General features: G+C 41.4%; 1 protein-coding gene across 2 annotated transcripts in view; it reads right to left on the reverse strand.

Moving 5' to 3' along the window:
* Nucleotides 1-6,441: 6,441 nt before the first annotated feature.
* Nucleotides 6,442-17,914, reverse strand: part of LOC121513323 (teashirt homolog 1-like) — a 56,076-nt gene continuing 44,603 nt past the window's right edge. For both annotated transcript variants that reach the window (XM_041792992.1, XM_041792991.1), the window contains exon 3: nt 6,442-10,926. In XM_041792992.1, coding sequence (XP_041648926.1) covers nt 7,397-10,926 — 3,530 coding nt within the window. In that variant the 3' untranslated portion in view covers nt 6,442-7,396. The remainder of the gene's footprint in view (nt 10,927-17,914) is intronic.

A 17,914-nucleotide genomic window follows, 5' to 3' on the forward strand; every position in this document is an offset into this window, starting at 1 on the left:
TAATGCATGTATTTTTAATAAAAATGATAAAAAAAATAAAAAAACATCCTCTGACAGAGTTGACAATAAAAAGTAATTGCTAAAACTAGCTTTTTAGCCCTAATAAGTATCTTACTTGAATATGGATAAAGAAAAATGATATATATGAAACCCTCAGGTTTGACTGTGGCTCTTGCAAATGTATTTTTTGACACTTCCACTGGTCTATGGTTTCATCTCTTTACTGATGTTCTCCTCTACATGTGAACAGTTTAGTGCCTCATTTACTGGTAGCCTTTGCTGCACTTCTCCTTTCCTCACCTCTACTCTGAAGCAGCAAGCACAGGCGTTAAAGTTACACTACAGAAATGAACAGTTTTGTTGCCAGTGGTCTTGATTGCTTTAGTGGAGAGGAACCATTAATTTTAGTGTGTTTCATAACTGGTGAAAACTTCCTCATATGAGTTTTAAATTGATCTCAGTTACTAAGCACTGCACATCTTGTAAAGGCTATTTTAGATTTTGTCTACAGCCCTTTTCTATGTCTGTGATTCCACTGTCAGAGTGTTTGAAAAAGTAAAAACTAAAGAAAACACTGTAGACCAAACAGATCGTGTTCTGGTAGATGAACCAACATATTTAAGAGTTGGAAGCAGAGCAGCATCGTTGAATCAAGTCCACAAACTGACTGAAATCAACATAAAAATAGACTGAGGCAGGTATCTTGTGCAAAAGCATGAATACTGATAACTTCCTCTTGAATGCAGTTTCCACAATGAGCGGTTTTATCAGGATCCGAGCAGATTTCTCTGACTTTAGTTCTTGATCCAGCACAAAAGCTTTCAGTTGTTGTTGCTTTGTTTGTTGATTCTCTGTCAGACATTGTTTGTTTGGTTTGAGGTATTTTGGAAGGGTATTAAACCATACGTCGAGTTGGGTGCAAAGTTGGAGGCTTTCTAGACGGCAGGCGCACGCCAGGATGCTCGGAAGGAGCTTTGTCTTTGTTTCATGGTTGACAATGATATTCATGACAGTATCATATGCAAACCAGGAACAGCGTCCATGAAATATGAAGCCCTACAAAAGGCTGGTACTACTTGAAGCTTTAGAGGGGAACTTTCCTTTCTTCACTCTGTGGCTCCATACAGTGACATCACTCCATCATTTTCCCTATGTATACTTGATGCAAAACACAGGAATGGAGCGTAAAGTACATATTCCCATGTAAACACCAACATTTCCCTGTTCTATCAGGGTAGACGCAGACAGGAGTTATGCAGGTTAATACTCCCTCCCCGTGTTCCCACCAGCCCAGGTAATTTTGTTATTCCGATTGTGCCCTCTGTCTACACCCACCCCTGTCTGCTGTACATAATGGTCCCAGCCCTGAGAGGAAGCAGGCATTTACTTATACAAAACCTAGAGGAAATCCCTACCAATCCTCAGGGCTCACGTTCAGCAGCGCCCAAAACACAAAGGCTATGCAAATCTGCCCAGCCTGCGTTTATCTACCCTCGGTTTCCGTTTGCACCACGGGAACCAGCATTGTGCCTTGCGTGGCGATTATCGCATGTAATTTACATAGAATACGCACAGGAAACAGTGCACTGATCTCTAACAAAGCAGCAAAGAGTCTCTATCGGCTCAACAGCTATCTGACGGCACAGCAAAATTACAGGTTTAGCTGTGGGGTATTAAACCTACAAGGTGTTTTTTATTTCTGGTGTGGAGGGAACACTATCTCCTCCAAATGTTGCTTGTTTATCTGCCTTGTTTGTTTTATAACCCAACTCCAGCAGCCCCTTTCCTGAGGAAGCGGCATCTTCAGCCAGGCTAATCTGCCCTCTGCCTGTGTTTCTTTTGTCACTGAATCCGTGTATCAACACAGCGAGGTGCAGCCAGATCGAGGAGGTGTGTAATTGCACAAAGACACTCATGCTAATATAGCCGGGAGAGTCAAATGTGTGTGTGACTGACTCAGCCGACGCGAGACATGTTGTGAGTGCGAGGAATGGAAGTCATAACACTGCAGCATGGCGTCATCCGTACAAAGGCTGGTACTGTAAGTACTCTATCAGAAACTTGAGACATGAGGGCAAGATGAGAGATCAAATTCCTGATGAAGACGCGTTACCTGCAGCGCCGCCTGAGGATGAAAACCCCACAACTCGCCCGTTACCTTTCGCTGAGAGTCATCTAGAGGTCACTTTACACAATGAATCACTTCTCTCACTACAGCTGAACATTAAGGCTGTGACACACAGCGTATTAAATAAAATAGACTGAAAGGAGAGAAAATAAGACAGCACACAAGGCCAACAAAATGTATGAAAAGCAAAAAGGGGTGAGAAAGAACTCTGATGCAAGTGCAACAAAAGGGTGAAGCACTTTGGTGATGTATAACCTGCATGATTAGACAAAAAGGTGCATGCTCTGCAAGCAAAAATGCAAACATCTATACAGAAGAGATAAAAACACAAGGCCTCATTCACCCACATCTTCCTAAAAGTTTTTCCTACATTTGTTCGTTTAGAAGTTTTTCAAGCAGACGTTGCATCTGATTCATGGCACGAGCTCAAACTGCTGAACTGTTCACACCTGTGCTTTTAACTGATACATGTCGAAGCTCATGCACATTTTCCCCATTTAAAAAGAGAAATGCCCTTTCTATGCCCATATATGGGCATGGGACTGCAAACTGTGTGTAAACACTGAAGCAACACAGGAGTGTGAAATAGCAAGAAATCAGTAATGTCCAAATGAAAATAAACCACAAAAATAGTCGCACACATGACTCCAAGTAGAGAGAATTTATAGTGTTAGAGTAGATGTAGTACTGCTTAAAATGGAACCAAAAAGAGGCAGATTTAATTTTATCTTGTAGCAGCAGTTGTGAAATTTACAAAGGTGCATTAAGGCCACAAAATACAAAAAACCCAGATTAAACTAAAAAGATTTTTTGAGAATAAAAAGCCTAAAATAGCATATTTTGTGAAAGAAAATCATACCAGATGGTGTTCCCACAACTACTACAGTTGAGAGCCTTATAAAATTATCCTGTTTTTTACTGGGGCTGAGAAATGAAGAAATGCTTATTAATTTAGCCCAGACATATCACACTATAATAAATATCCAGACTTTGAAGAGACATTGCAATAAACTGGAGCTATTTAAAAGAATATAACATGCTGATAACATCTGGGAGGAGACAGGTTTCAGTTTTATTTCTCATGAATCTTTTACTTTATAATGTCAGAAATTTCTTACAATAAACTTGAAATTTTTGAGTTTATAAAGTCAGTGTGTATTACTTTTTAAAACCTGACCATTTTGACTTTATCTTATAAACTTGCAACTTTTTAAAGTAAAAATTTCTTTGAAATGTATGAGTTTGATTCCTTAAAATTAACGACTTAAACCAAAAAAGTAAAAAATAAAATTAATGTATCCATTTAAATGTTTTGAATTCATCTGATATGCAGCATTTTGTTATTACAGCATGATGAATGTCATTTCTGATGACAGTGCTATCTGAACAATTGATATTATTGGTTTTATGTGTTTGTTACATGTATTTAATCTTTATATAGGCATATGAGGGCCACTTGGATAAGTGATGTTCTTTTTTTTGTTAAGTCATAAATCTTTTTCACAAAACTCAATAATTTAAAGAAATGTTTTACTTTATAGTCTTTAAACCTGAAATTTTTAAGTTTATAAAGTTATAATGTATGACTTTTAACTTCACTACTTTGATTTTTTTTTCTTTTTATTTTTTGACTCTATAAAGTAAAAGATCCATTACATTTATGAGACTTAATAAACTTAATAAACTGATTTTTAAAAAATAACTTTTTAAAATGGCCCTGATATATCTTCTTGGATATCAAATACATACAACAAACACAAAAAACAGATGATATCACTTTTTCAGCTGCTACTGTCATCAGAAACAACATGCATGCTGTAAAAACAAAAAAGCTGCATTATCAGGGGAAAAAAAAATCTAAATACTTAAACCAGGGGTTGCTGGTGTAATTTTTACTTTTTCAAACTAATCAATTTGATTTAAACTTACATTATTCTTGTAACTAAATGTTAAAATATTTCAATACTTGTGTGTGATGGAAGGATTTCATTGTTTTAAAAAAAGGGTTTAATGACAAAAATCCTACATTTGAATTAAAAATTTCACGTTCTGTTGTGAAGGCCATCCATTGCATGGTTAATTTAATCGCTGACTATATTTAAGTCATGTATTTGAGCATATTATTTAATAATATAAAAATGCTACATTGATGAAATTGCCTTTAAATGTAACTGAAAATGATAAATTATTGTGTCTGACTTACTGCAGCATATTTGAATGCTGAAAAGTCCAAAGTCATTAATTTTTCTGTCCTATCGCCACCATCTTGTGTAAGCGTGCTCTAGAGCGGTTCTCAAGCGGGCAGGCATCAGGACCCATCATCACCTTCTTAAGAAATACCAGCACCCAATTTTTAAAAAAATTCCAACAACTCAAACTTATGTAATGAATATGTCACAGTTTGGGCTCTAGATGGAAAAATCATAATTGAACAAAGAGACAAGGTGAAAAATGTTTTAAAAGCAATCCATAACAAAGGGACAAGCATGCATCTTATTTTACTCCATTTTCCAAAGTAAACATGGAAATTTGGTGAATTATCAAGGATTTTCCTCATTATCTTTATGTAAAACAAGTTTTTTATGTAAAGAAAAGGAAAAAATTTCGCTCATCTTCATAGGAAAACCTAAAAAAAAAAATCATGTATGAATTTACTGTATGTCCATCTGAGGCATCCATACAGACTTTTTGTCACATTTCTTTTTCTTAGGCACACATTCAGAACCCACTGGAAAGAGCTTTAAGACCCACTTTTGGTTCCTGACTCAACAGTTGAGAACCACTGCTCTAGAGACGCCTTCCAGAAAACAAGGAATATTTTTAAATTGTTTTAAATTTTATATTTTACCCATTTTTGTAGACATGTATGCATGAAAGTAGTTCTGATTAAAATAAAGATAGTCATTTTGCACGTTTTTTAAATGTGCACAGCTGTGTTCATCTATGCCTCAACCACCCTTAGGGGCAGTGGGGTCCCTGGTCAACATTGTTTTGGGTGTCACAGACTGAAAAGTTTGAGAATCTCTACTCTACAGTATCCATAGATAGTGTTTTTAAAACTGCATTAATGGAATTTAAGAGAAAGTTCTTCTTATAAATTTTTGGTTAATGAGGCCCAGAGTCATTAAAAAGGTCATGAATAGAGTGACTTTTTTTCAGGTAACTATAACTATTTTTACCGTATGAAAAATGACAAAAAATATATATTCTAGTTAGTCATTTGCTTGTGAAAGTTTCTGACATCTGAAAAAGAGAAAACTGAAAATGCATTTTTGTGTGCTGCAGCTCTGGTTTCACACATTGTTAGATTCATCTCAAACATTAGTTGCACAGAGCAAAGAGAATTTGCTCTAAGTGTGATCTCTTGTTAGCAGTACTAAAATTGTTTAGGAAAAAAAAGAAAGCTTTCTGCTCCTGTATCATCAAACGGTTTGGTAAATTATAGGTTTGTTCACTGTGGCCAGTCAGGAGGCAATCTCAAGCAGAACAGACACCCGTCTGATTTTGTTCCAAGAAGAAGATAGGCCAGAGTACACTGCCGTCATTAATATAACACTGATTCTTTCAGAACAGGCCCTCCGAAGGCCAGTCACAAGCCTAGCATGGGTTGTTCACAGTACAATAGGCACCCTTACAGCCTTATCTGTGCAGGCATCTTCATCATAATAAAAATCAACAGCAGTATGATGTGGCTCAGTCATCAGTTGTGAGTATGACACCAGTGACTTATCATTGCAATGATTCAAACATAAAAGCAGGCCTGTTACAAAAAATAAAAGTACAAACAGCAAGAACTAGACATTCTCTGTGTCATCTCAGAGTTGCATAAGTCCAACCAAAACAAGGAAATCCTCTTACTCTGGTTTAGGATTTGATATGTGTGTGATTGCTTTAATTTACCGCAGAGCTAATTCTACAGAGTGGAGTCGCATACATGTTGATTTCTGTGCACTAGCATGACAAATGAAAACACAACCACAAATGTATGACTGTTAACAACTGCTTTGGGGTTTATTTTACAATTGAGAAAGAAATGAAACAAACTAATTGGTGCTAAAAACTTTTTTTTTACAATATTGTCGATAAAACATTGAAATGTATAGTCATTGTGCATCGCTTATTTATTTTCCACACCATTTCATGCATCAAATTGGATGCAAGTATAATTAAAATCATTTCTGTAAACCAAGCCAAAGAAGCTAAATTTGTATTTTCTTTAAAAAAGGACATTTTGTAGCTCTACAGCATATATCTATATACACCATCTGTTTTTATTTTTTATCATTTTTGTATATAAAATGACAATATAAAAGTTAGAGAATGCACACACCTTAAGATACAAAGAATGTTGAGCCGTTTCAAATGGTAAGATATGTCTTATGGAGTACTGACATTTCACTGGTAATCATTTACATGTAACGGACTGTTCTCTTTACAGTTGAATAAAGCGACACAATTTAGAAAGAGAAAGTTGTAACAAACCATACAACTGGAAAATTGCTATAAGGTGATACTTCACAACAAGGAAAAGTTTCTTTGAGCAAACTTGCATACTGACGGCCATTCATTTTCACTGATTGACTCGTAACCAGAAGCAGCATTTCAGTTTTTTGAAATGTTCACATGGTCTTTTTTCTAATACGCTGACAGTTTTATTAGCAGGCCATTCATCATCAAAACATTGCAGTGACAGAAACCAAAAAAAGGAGAGGGAGGAAATGATAAACTTTGATCTTTTAAATCAATCAGATTTTGACAAATGCTATTGAAAGATACTTCAAAACATGTTCTCTTTACAAATTCAAAATTCATCTCTCTAAGGTGCTACTTCAGTCTTTCAGGGTATTCTTTCATTCTTTTGGTGTATACATTTAATTTTCACCTTCTTCATATCAAGTATAATACACTTTTCTCTCATTTCAATTCTCTCTCCACTCACCACTTTTACCAGTAGTTGTATTTTTGCCATGAAAAGATTAAAATCTCGTGTTTAACCTTGATTCACTAAAATACATGCACAGATCAGACAAATAGCATATAAATATATTACAAAATAAGTGTAAAAAAGCTTGGCAAAACTTAAAACAAATCAACATGAAAAGACATGGTCCAGTCAGGCAGTTATCACAACAAAAAAAAAATAAGACCATTTTTTTTCTGGCGGCTCAGTTCGGCCCAGTGCAGTAACTGTGAACAATGTCATTTAGTGCAATGAAATTCTAATCAGTTCCACAGCTGTCAGTCTCTAACCTCAGCTCGAGACCCCGCTTAAACTTTCTCCATCTTGTCTATCTTCTCCAGTTTCTCCAAAGCGGTGACAAACACCAGGTGGTCCTCTGGAGATTTGCCATGGGTCTTGCTGAGGTGCAGTTTGACTGCGTGTTTGCTGACGAATGTCCGATTGCACAGTCTGCACTGGTACACAGAGCCTGTGTCATCCTCCGGCGTGGTCAAGGCTGACAGGGGGCTGCCGAATGTCATTTTGTCTGTGATCACCTTTGAGGCAGCCTGCTGCTCCCGTAGGTGCTCAGCTGACAGTTTGGACAGGTCCTTCAAGCTGAAGCCCAGGTGAGACTCCAGGTGGCCGATGTAGGAGGAGGGAGTCCTGAACTGGGAGGCACAGTCACCACAAAGGAACACGGGCTGGCATGAGTCCATGTTTTTGAGAAACTTGGTGCCCCCAGTCCGTCTCAGCTGGTACTTGACATTAGCAAGCCAGTGGGATATGGTGGTCATGGAGAGGCCTGTGAACTTACATATGTGGACCCTTTCCTGGGGACCTAGGTCAGTCATGGCGTAGCGGCCTTCTGGGGTCTCCCTCAGGCTGGAGGCAAACTGAGCCTGGAGGATGAGGAGGTGCTGGGGATTCCAGTTCGATTGCCTCCCTTTCCTCTTCTGCACCGGGGAGAGATCCTCTAGGGCGTCCTCAAATGCACTGCCGTCGGCATCCGACTTCTCTGAGATGGAGGAGGGAGTTGAAGATTTGGGCGTCAGCCTTCCAGTGAGGTTTTTGACCATATCTGAAATGTCCATCAGCGCATTCTCTCTCAGGGGAGAGGAGACTGAGTCAGGGAGGGAAATAAGGGGTTTGTTACCATTTATACTATTGTTGGTCATGAGCACACTGCCGCTGTTATTATTGTTATTGTTGGTGTTAGTGGTGGACTTATTTTTACTAAGGTCTATGGGCTGATCGTTGGTTTCATACAACTGATAGTGGTTCATGGGCTCAGCTGGCTTGCCCTGAGGAGTTGGGTTGAAAGCTGGCTTATCCATCATGCTGTTGCTGATCTTGTACAGCATCGATAGCGGATCAGCAGCTGGGCTTACTGGTTTGGACGCCTTACCCAGGTGTGTGTTCATGATTGACTGGAGTGCGCTGAGAGGATTGATGAAAGGACTTTCTGGTGAGTGATCAGTGATGATGCCAAGACTGTTGCCGTTTGTTACAGGGGACTGGCAGGCCTCGGAGCCGTTCTTTGAATGTCCGTCTACTAGGCTCTCTTTGGGCTCTTTCTTGCAGATGAGCTCTGAATCTACACTGCCTGGGCTGCTACTTCTCATACCGGATGGTTTCCCTACAGAAAGATCATTGGGAGATGCTAAATGCTCCCTCTGTTCTCTCAGTGCAGGGGAGGGGGATTTGACTAAAGACGGGGGCCGACATCGCTCCAGACTCACCATCTTCTCCTCCTTTTCCTTCTTCACAGTGGCAGGTTTACCTGTCACTTTCTCCACAAGCTCCTCCATGGCAGTGACATTGCTCCTGAGGGGGGTAGGGGAGGAAGGACTCCGGGGTGAGTGGATGACGGAGTTTGGGTCACCCACTAGGCCTCGGAGCCCGCTGTTAAACATTGGCTGCATCTGGACACTCTGGACCATTGGGGGTAGAACGCTGGAGCTTTTCATCGCACCCTGCAGCTGGTAGGCTGCATGAATGCTTGGATAGCCACCCCATGTTGGTGTGCCTGTCTGGGCCTTGCTAATTGCACTGGATACTGTGTTCTCCAGGGACTTAAGGATGTCCAAACCCTCTTTTGGTGTCTCCTCTAAATCTTCTTCTCTAAGGTATTTATACGATGTAGTGTCACTCTCAGACTTCTCACCTGAGTCATCTTTCTCCTCCTTGATTTTTTTCTCTAGTGGCTCACTTCCTTCAACCTTTTCATCCTCAGTATTGTCCCGCTTCTCCTCTGAGGCAGAGGAGAGGGCAGGGGACACAGGCTGGGACTTAACACTACTGGGAACAGGGAGCCTGGTAGTGGTGGGTGGAAGAGGGATGGACTGAATCTTCTCCTCCACAACAGGGTCGAAAACAAGCTGTTTGCCCTTTTTGGATGCAGAATTTGTGACCTTCAAAAAGTGACCTGTGACCATCATGTGGGCAGTAAGCTGTTGCAGTGTATCATGAGAGCTTCCACACTCCATGCATTTGAGAATCTGGGCTTTCCGGGCTTCGAACTGCCATGTGTAGCTGGCGCCGTTCTGGTAACCATAGCGGTTGTTTGGTGTAACATAGGGGTTAGCTGCTGATTTTGAGTCTTTGCCAACATCCCCAAGAGACACACCACCAACACCACCACCACTACCAGCATGGATAGAGTCTGGGGAGCACGGAGAGACTATAGCATCTTGGATAGCTCGCTTTTTAGCTGAAGTGGGCACCAGTTTTGTGGCCAAGGCTGGCACCGGTTCTTTGAGAGGCACTTTCTGGTAATGCTTGGTCTTGATCATATGGACGCTGAGATCTTGAAGAGATTCAAATGAGTGGCCACAGTACATGCACTTTAGGACCTTCTGGGCGTCCTCTTTTCCCTCCATTTCCATCAGGGAGCGCTTGCGAGGTTTGGACCAGCGCTTCCCCTGCTCCTCCTCGTTGTCCTTGTTGTCATCTCGGTAGTGTCCCGTCTCATTCATGTGGACAGTCAAACCCACAAGAGTGTCATAAGCAGCGCTGCAGTCTTTGCAGCGAAACTTGCTTGCACCAGTGAAAACAGAGCCGTACAGCTTGTTGTTCTGCCGGTAGAGCTGCACTGTGCTGAAGAGGCTAGGCTCTGGTAAAAGATGGTAGGGAGTCTGCTGAAGAGTTTTAGCCAGAGCTGCCTGGTGCCAGTCATAAGCTACGCCGCTACCGTTACTAGCCACACCACTGCTGCTCCCACTGCTGCTGGTGGCGCTGTTGCTGCTAACAGAGCAGGCTGCTGTGCCATTAGTTTTGCCACTTGTGTTGCCTGTGTGGTTGACAGCGGTGCCAGAGCTTCTGCCATTGTGGTGACTGCTAGCCATGTTTACCACACTGCTCTTGTTTGTGGTTGTAGTTGTGGAGACAGAAGCAGTAGTGGTTGGCTCAGGAGTCGGGTGGGCACTGTTGACGCTGCCAGCTGCTGCAGGCTTAGCTTTCATGATGTCCATTGTGATACTGGACCAAGAGGCATCTGAGATGAGGTTTGCATAGACGGCTTTCATCTGTGCCAGGCTGTCCTGGAAAGAGAGGCCGTTGTTGGGGCGGAAGGGTAAAGCAGTGCCTTCCCTCTCCTGTCCGTCCCTGGAAGAGGTGCTCTTGAAGTCCGCGAGTCTGTCACTGGCATCGCTGAGCGGAGACCCATATCCTGCATCAGGGTTGGTGCCGTTGCTGAGCGGAGAGTCTCTGTAACTCGGTGGCTGGCCTCCATCTGCATCCTCCTCCTCCTCGTTGCACAGGAACTCATTGTCCTGTCCGTCTAATGAGAGACCATCATCCTGCAGGTGCTCTTCCTCTTCTTGTCCGGCTACCTTAAGCTCGTCTTCGGGCATGTACGCTGGAGAGACAAAAAAGGAGAAGGAAAGAAGAGAGGGAAAAGAGGTCAACTCTATGGAATTAAAGATTTACAGCACACTAACAGGACCACTGTCAAAATAACATGGAATGAATACTAAATGATGAGAAATGTAGGCTTTTATTCTCTCAATGTGAGTGCGTGTATGTGTCTGAATGCATGCATGCAAGAGTTTGTGTATATTTTACACACATGTGGCTCTGAAAGCCAGTGGTGAAAAAAGCCTCCAAGGGAAAAATAAATCACTGAGCTTCTGACAGTTGTCCTTTTCCTTCCCAACTCCCTATTCCTCCACACATGCCTTATGTTCCCCAGGAAATGACTTGCTGTTTGGCCTTGTTAGCCAGCTGCATGCTTGCATGTTGAACTCCCCTCTTTCTCTGTCTTTCTTAGCTTTATTCCCTCTCACTCATCCAGTCTAGAAAGTTCAACTCCTCACATGTTCCAGTTATGCAACTCATCGGGGAGTGAGTGAAACCAAAATTAATTCTGAGATGGGGCATTTTTCCTACTAGCCTACTCTCATGTACCAATGGTCATGTTCATTTGAGCAAAGAGGCGCAAGTACTTGGGTTAAGAATGCCACTGTGACTAATGAAAACAAGTCTGCAGTACACTGCATGTCACTGCTGTCCAACACAACAACTTCAGGAAAGGAAAAACACTATCTTAAAATAACTTAACACTCAGTGGTCATAGTCAGCGGCATGCGTGTTTGCATAGTTATTCACCTGTATGTGTAGTTAGATTGTTTGATATTTCACCACAATCAAGCTGAAAAGGAGGCTTTGGACCTGTGAAAATTGACATAGGAGCATGTGGCTTCATTGATTTCAAAGGCCAAATTTAGTCAAATCGAGTGCATCAATTCACATTTTCACCAGCTAACAGGCTACACGGTTTATCGCAGTCACATGTGCCCTCAGTTTTTCCTGTTATTCATTATGCTGGCCCAAAATGTTCATAGAAAATATTCATCTCCATGATCAGATCATTTAAGAGAGTGTAGTTTACAATGAGACAACTTAAAAGGCATTCAACCTACCCTGATTTTCCTGCTTTTTTATGCAACTCATCATAAAACTGTAGCCTTTAAAGCAGGGGTCATCAACTACATTTGCTCAAGGCCCAGATTTTTATCTTGGCAGACGCTTGGGGCCGGACTTCCATATAAATTACAGTAAACAATAAATTAAATATTCTGGTCTGATTTACATATTTTCATATTAATATTAGCGTTATTGTTTGAAATGTTTTTAAAATAGTGTTTTCAGGTACTAACACTGAGGTCAGTCCCCATCAGCAAGAGTGCATCCAGCAAATTTTATTTTCAGTTTAATCAGGACTGAACCGTTGCTCAGTATGTAGAACTAGGTCCCGCAATCAGAAGGTTATGGGTTTGATCCCGAGCTCCTGCATTCACATGTTGATGTGTCCTTGGGCAAGATATTAAATCCCAGTTTTCTACCACTGATTCATTGGTGGCATGCTAATACTGATGGCCAGTTCTCTAAAGCATCAGTGTGTAAATGTGGAGTGGCAGGGTGTAAATGGGTGTGACCTGCAGTGTATAAGAGCCTTGAGTAGTCAAGTACAAGCTCAAGTCTGTTTTCCTGACCGGTGGATTTCTGTAAAACTCATAAAATTATCAAGAATATTCTTTGTTTTTGTTCAGTAGATATAAGATGAAATAGACCCTAAAGACCACAACATCTTTATTCCTCCTTACATTTTTGAAATTGAATCATCTTGTTGGGGCTGGATGGGAAACTTTCAGGAGTCTGATGTGGCCCTCAGGCCACTTAAACAGAATATTCACCATCAGCTGAGCATGTGCAAAACACAGTCTGTCCAAAAACACCTGCTTAACATTTATGGTGTATTCCACAGGTGAAAAAGCTCTCAGCTCAGTACTGTACCCTACTGGACTGAGTCTACAACCAAAGCAAGTTTACTGTAATCTTTAAGTTATTTAGCTCAGGTGAAGTCCGATGACATCTCCTTTGCTTTTTGACTTTCATTTCCAATGTGCACGAGGTGTAGGGATGAGTATAGAAATCCAGTTCCAACCTAATGCTAGTTAAGGATGTTCCCAGGCGTCTATTTCTCTACTGGGTGAAAGGCTCATTTAAATTGTGTTTAACAGACTAGAGGAGAAAATACTTAACAGTCAAATCCATTACTAGGTCACTGTGTCAGCGGGTATATTGTGAGCCCAATATGCCGTGTAGAGCGTGGCTAAAATTAGCAACTAGCTTGCCCAGCCTTCATTCCCCTTTGCAGATTAATATCATGCTTAATGTGGTTACTGGTAACTTCGGTTGAGTAGTTGTACCGTTAGTTTAACTCTTAACAGCCCACATACAACTTTATTTCCATTTTCTTGTGCAAAATAATGCCATACCATGCTGTTCCTACAGCACACTAACCACTAAGCTTCTCATATTTACATCCAGCAAAGTGCCAGGGAAATCTCCGACAGGAAGACAGTGGCATTAACTGAACCTACAGTGACTACTAGTGGTGGGAGGCTTCATTCCAGTTTTAAAAGAACATTTGACCCGGATTTTAGGCCCATGTTTATAAAAACTGATAGGTAATTGGTTCAAAGGACTGTTAACCGTTTAACCAGACAACAGCGTGCATCCCTAGTACCAGTACCAGTACCAATACTTCTTTTACCTACTTTACTGAATTATAATAAAGATTTTGGTGCTTTGTTTCAGTGCATCACCATCCCCACGATCCTCCACCATTTCAAAGGGGAGAAATGAAATATGTGACTTATAAGCACTTGATTTATTTCAGCAGAGCATGAATGTAATTGTTTTGCTGTCTCTGCTGTTCCTGCCACAATGCCAGTATAAAAATTTGGTTTGGGCCTCTTACATTAAGAAATATACCCTGTTTCCTTCCCTCATATGCTTCATCAGCATCTTCCATAGGTATTTCTGAATCACTGATGAAACTGAGACTGTTTTTATGACTTTCATCACACTATTTTTCTCTTTAAAGTATCAGTTCTTGAATAGTTTAGGCCCCTGAACCATCTAAAAAATGGGTTTAACCTTAATATCAGACGAGAAAAAAAAAAAAAAAAAAAAAAAAAAAAAAAAAAAAACCTCACCCAAACCAAGAGTGGAGCTAAAGAGGTACAGTCAAGAGATCTAGTAGAGTCAGAGGATTTGGGCGCAGGCTCTTTTTGACACTTTTATCGGTTTTAAAATGTGTAAAACCCACTGCCAGATGTAGAGTGACCAATATAGTACCAATGATTTATAAAAGAGTATAATATAAAAAGTTACTGGCCTGATGCCAGAGGCTTTCAAAACATTCTACAGCTCTCTGATCCAAAATGGCATGGACGCCGCTTCAAAATATGCCAGACTCAAAGAGGAAAGCGCACACAAGATCAAAGATCTATGCATGGAAACAGGCAACTTAACAAAGCTGAGATGTAACAGGTTTACCAGTAAAAAGCATAATGGCAAATGAGATAGAAGGCTAGACTATGTGAGTGTATGCTAGGAGAAGACACAGCAAGCATCAGTAAGTAGGAGAGACAGGAGGTGGTTAGGGGGAGAACAAGTGAGTGAAGAGAAGACGTAGGGGAGAAGGAAAAAGTGAGCAGGAGGTGGTGGGTTTGATGGGTGGGGAGAGGGGGAGTACGAGAAAAGGGAGAAAGAAGAGAGAGAGTAAGGGAGGGCGAGAGAGGCAGGGAGACAGGAAAGACGGCCCCCTAGCTTCTTCCTTTATCTCCTTCCTGCATGGTGAGATGTGTGTCCTAGATGCCAGTATCAGTCTCTCCTGATGAAACAGATGTGCTGTCAGCTTCAAACGGCACGCTAACCTGTCATATCATAATCTAAGTGGACATAATACCTGATATATATACACTGGCACCATTTACTGCTGCCTGAGAGGAGATGGGTGGAGGAGGTGGGGGAGGTGAGCAGCTGCACCATCGACTGTGACTGTGCGATGATGTGCATGCGTGTGCGTGTGAGTGCCTCGGTAAGTGCCTGTTTGCAAATGCATGTTTGTCCGCATGCTCACCTCTCGGCGCCTATGTGTGTACTTTACGCACTCTGCGGCTCATACATGTTTGCTCGTTTGGTGCAAACCTGAACCCACCGACCATAATATTGCCTATAAGTCTGCTGTGTGCTACTGATACACCCTTCTCCAAATGAGCAACATACTCCCCTAACGCTTGACAGGATTTCAGTGAAATGAGAGCACTACAGGAGAACCTGGCTGCGCTTCAATCCCACTGACAGACTGAGACCGAGACAGTTTCTAAAACTCCTGAAAATCCCTAACACAGCAGATTAGCATTATGTGCTGTACACTCTACAACACATCTGCAGAGTGTCTTCTGTTACAGTGCCTTCCCCCTGGCTAACCCGCTTCCAGAACAGGAGGCTATCAATACATCTCAGCTATTTAATATACAGAGCAAAAGGCTATCCTTTTATTGCAAGCCTCCACAAACAGGGCAAACATACAGTAGGAATTACCTATGTGAGTCACTCTCATCTGCTGCGGCCAAAAAATAGCTAAACCCCGATAATTGGCAGCGCTTAATACATACTCACAATTACACAAATGCATATACACACAGAGAGACAGCAGGAATGAGAAGCAGCAGATCAGAAATATCCCTGGGTGAGTGACAAAACACAGACTGCAGCAGGGAGGGGCTTCGAACAATGAGCAGGTCGCCAGGGAACCCTTTGACGATCCCTGTCAATCAATGCCTGTCCTGCCATGTTGTCATGGAAACAACAAAGAGGGAGATATCAAAAGCACACAGACAAAAGACTGGCAGAGACAGACATCTGTAAAAATCACAGGCAGCAAGTGGACTGTTTCTCAAACCATAAATGTGAAATATTACTGATGAAACGCCGCGAACGTCTGTCTGAAATCAATGATCTCTCCATTTATTTTGAGGTGATGCATCTATTCTGACAGGATGCTAAAATCTGAAGGAAGAAGGCAAATCAAGAGCTACACATCAGCTCTATCTGTTCAATCACTGCAGCTTGAAGATGTGTGATTGTGACAGAGGACCAGATTAAGCTCCTTCTCTCATCCTGGACTGCACATATGCAGATCAACACCAGCAGCGAGGGGCTGGGCTCAGGAAGGGGCAGGGCTGGCGTGCCGTCCCTGGCGGTTTGGTTTGCCGAGTGGGTGATGGCTGTGAGCAGGGCCATCTGCACGGGCGCCAAAGCGCCTGTCACTTTTGCTCGGGGACGTGCCGCCATCAAGGAGACAGGCGGCAGCGTGGCCAGGATAGCACTGCAGACTCACTGTCAGAAGCTGCAGCGATCAAGCCCGCCACCAGCCACGCCAGATCACCGACAACACACACACCACGGCAGTGAGAATTAGTCATCCCAGTGTAGCTCCCAATACCTACCCATATGGTTATTTCATTCCTAATAAAAAGGGAGATAGAATGTGTTCAGCACCAGGATAGGCTGTAACAGCATCTATAGGTGGAATAAAGAGCCTTTTAAAAATGCATAATGCACAAATGTAGTGACAGACACTTTATGGTACTCTAAATCAGGGTTTTATGTCTAATGTGACCAAAATTTCTAAGGAAGCAGTGTTAGGTTTGACAACTATCTTTAACAGTAGCCTTGGTCTTAAGGATAGATGTTTCTTCCCTTTTAGTCAAGTTCAATTCAATGAAAACTAAAAAAAATTATAGTCTACTTTTGGTCCTTTAAAAGTGATTTCAGTTTAGTCAAAACCTTATGTCAAACATTTATCATTTTGCCTAGATTTGCTTTAAAATCATACTTGTGTGTTCTATGCATCTTATAAAACCTGGGGCCCCTGTTTTCAACAGCTGAGAGGCAAAAGAGCTATCGATAGGCTGTGTTTTGACAGATCTACACACAGTGGAGAAATGTGATGGTCCAACAGTTCACCTTGAACATTTTAGACTCTTTCCTTGACGAAAACTAAACTTACTTTTTGTCAGGTTTTGTCAGCAAAGATTTACTTATAGCAGTGTTAGTTTTGCTAAATAAACCTAAGGTTGAAAATGTTAGGAGAAGACCTTTTCATTCATTAGTTTTTTTCGGATGAGGTTCATTTTTCTGCATTTATCATATCCTTCCAGGTCATTTAAATGGCCGAATGATTATTCAGAGCTGCTGCTGCTGCTCCCTTCTTGCTCGCTCCCCTCCTCCCTCCCTTGCACTGCAACCTAACTTTAAACACCGTGATTTGCCCATGTATTATGATGGGAACCCAGGCTCTTTCTAGTGATCTGGGTCAACTGGCTCTGTTCACCAAGAAAAGTCATCTCTTTCCACTCCCACACAGCTCTTTGTTTGAGTACCAGTTTGGCTTTCAAATTTAGCAATGTCATGATGTATGATTGATATTTGTGTTGGTATTTTACTCCAATCATGCTTACTTTTTTTAAACTCATGAACATATCATGTAATTATTTATCAAAACACACTGTCTCCACTAACCACCTTCTGGTCAGATGAAATCTACTCCCTAGCTGGGCTGTATGACACACCTGATATAAGACATCAATGTGACACTCATGCATGAGTCGCTAATACGAGGTGTAACTGTGGTAGAGTGGTGTGGAATAAAGATTACCCCTACTAATCAATCAAACAACACACAGACACACACAACATATGTTATAATAATAACAATAATAATAACAAAATGATAATAATACAATGATGTGAAACTGGTTTCAAAAGGGATCAGGATTTAATCGTTCATGTAAACAGGCCGGCTCTTTGAACTGGCTCGTTCACAAACAACACATAGCTAGTGTGTCATATGGAAACCAACCATTGATATTACACCAAAGTTTGTACTCATAACCACATAACAGAGTCTGAATTAAAAAGTCGCTCTACCTCTCGCCAACCTGACACAGTACCCTGACATGCAAGCTGGTGGCGTACAAAGCTCTCTG

Source organism: Cheilinus undulatus, linkage group 8 (genome assembly GCF_018320785.1).
Source record: "Cheilinus undulatus linkage group 8, ASM1832078v1, whole genome shotgun sequence".
Classification (NCBI taxonomy): domain Eukaryota; kingdom Metazoa; phylum Chordata; class Actinopteri; order Labriformes; family Labridae; genus Cheilinus; species Cheilinus undulatus.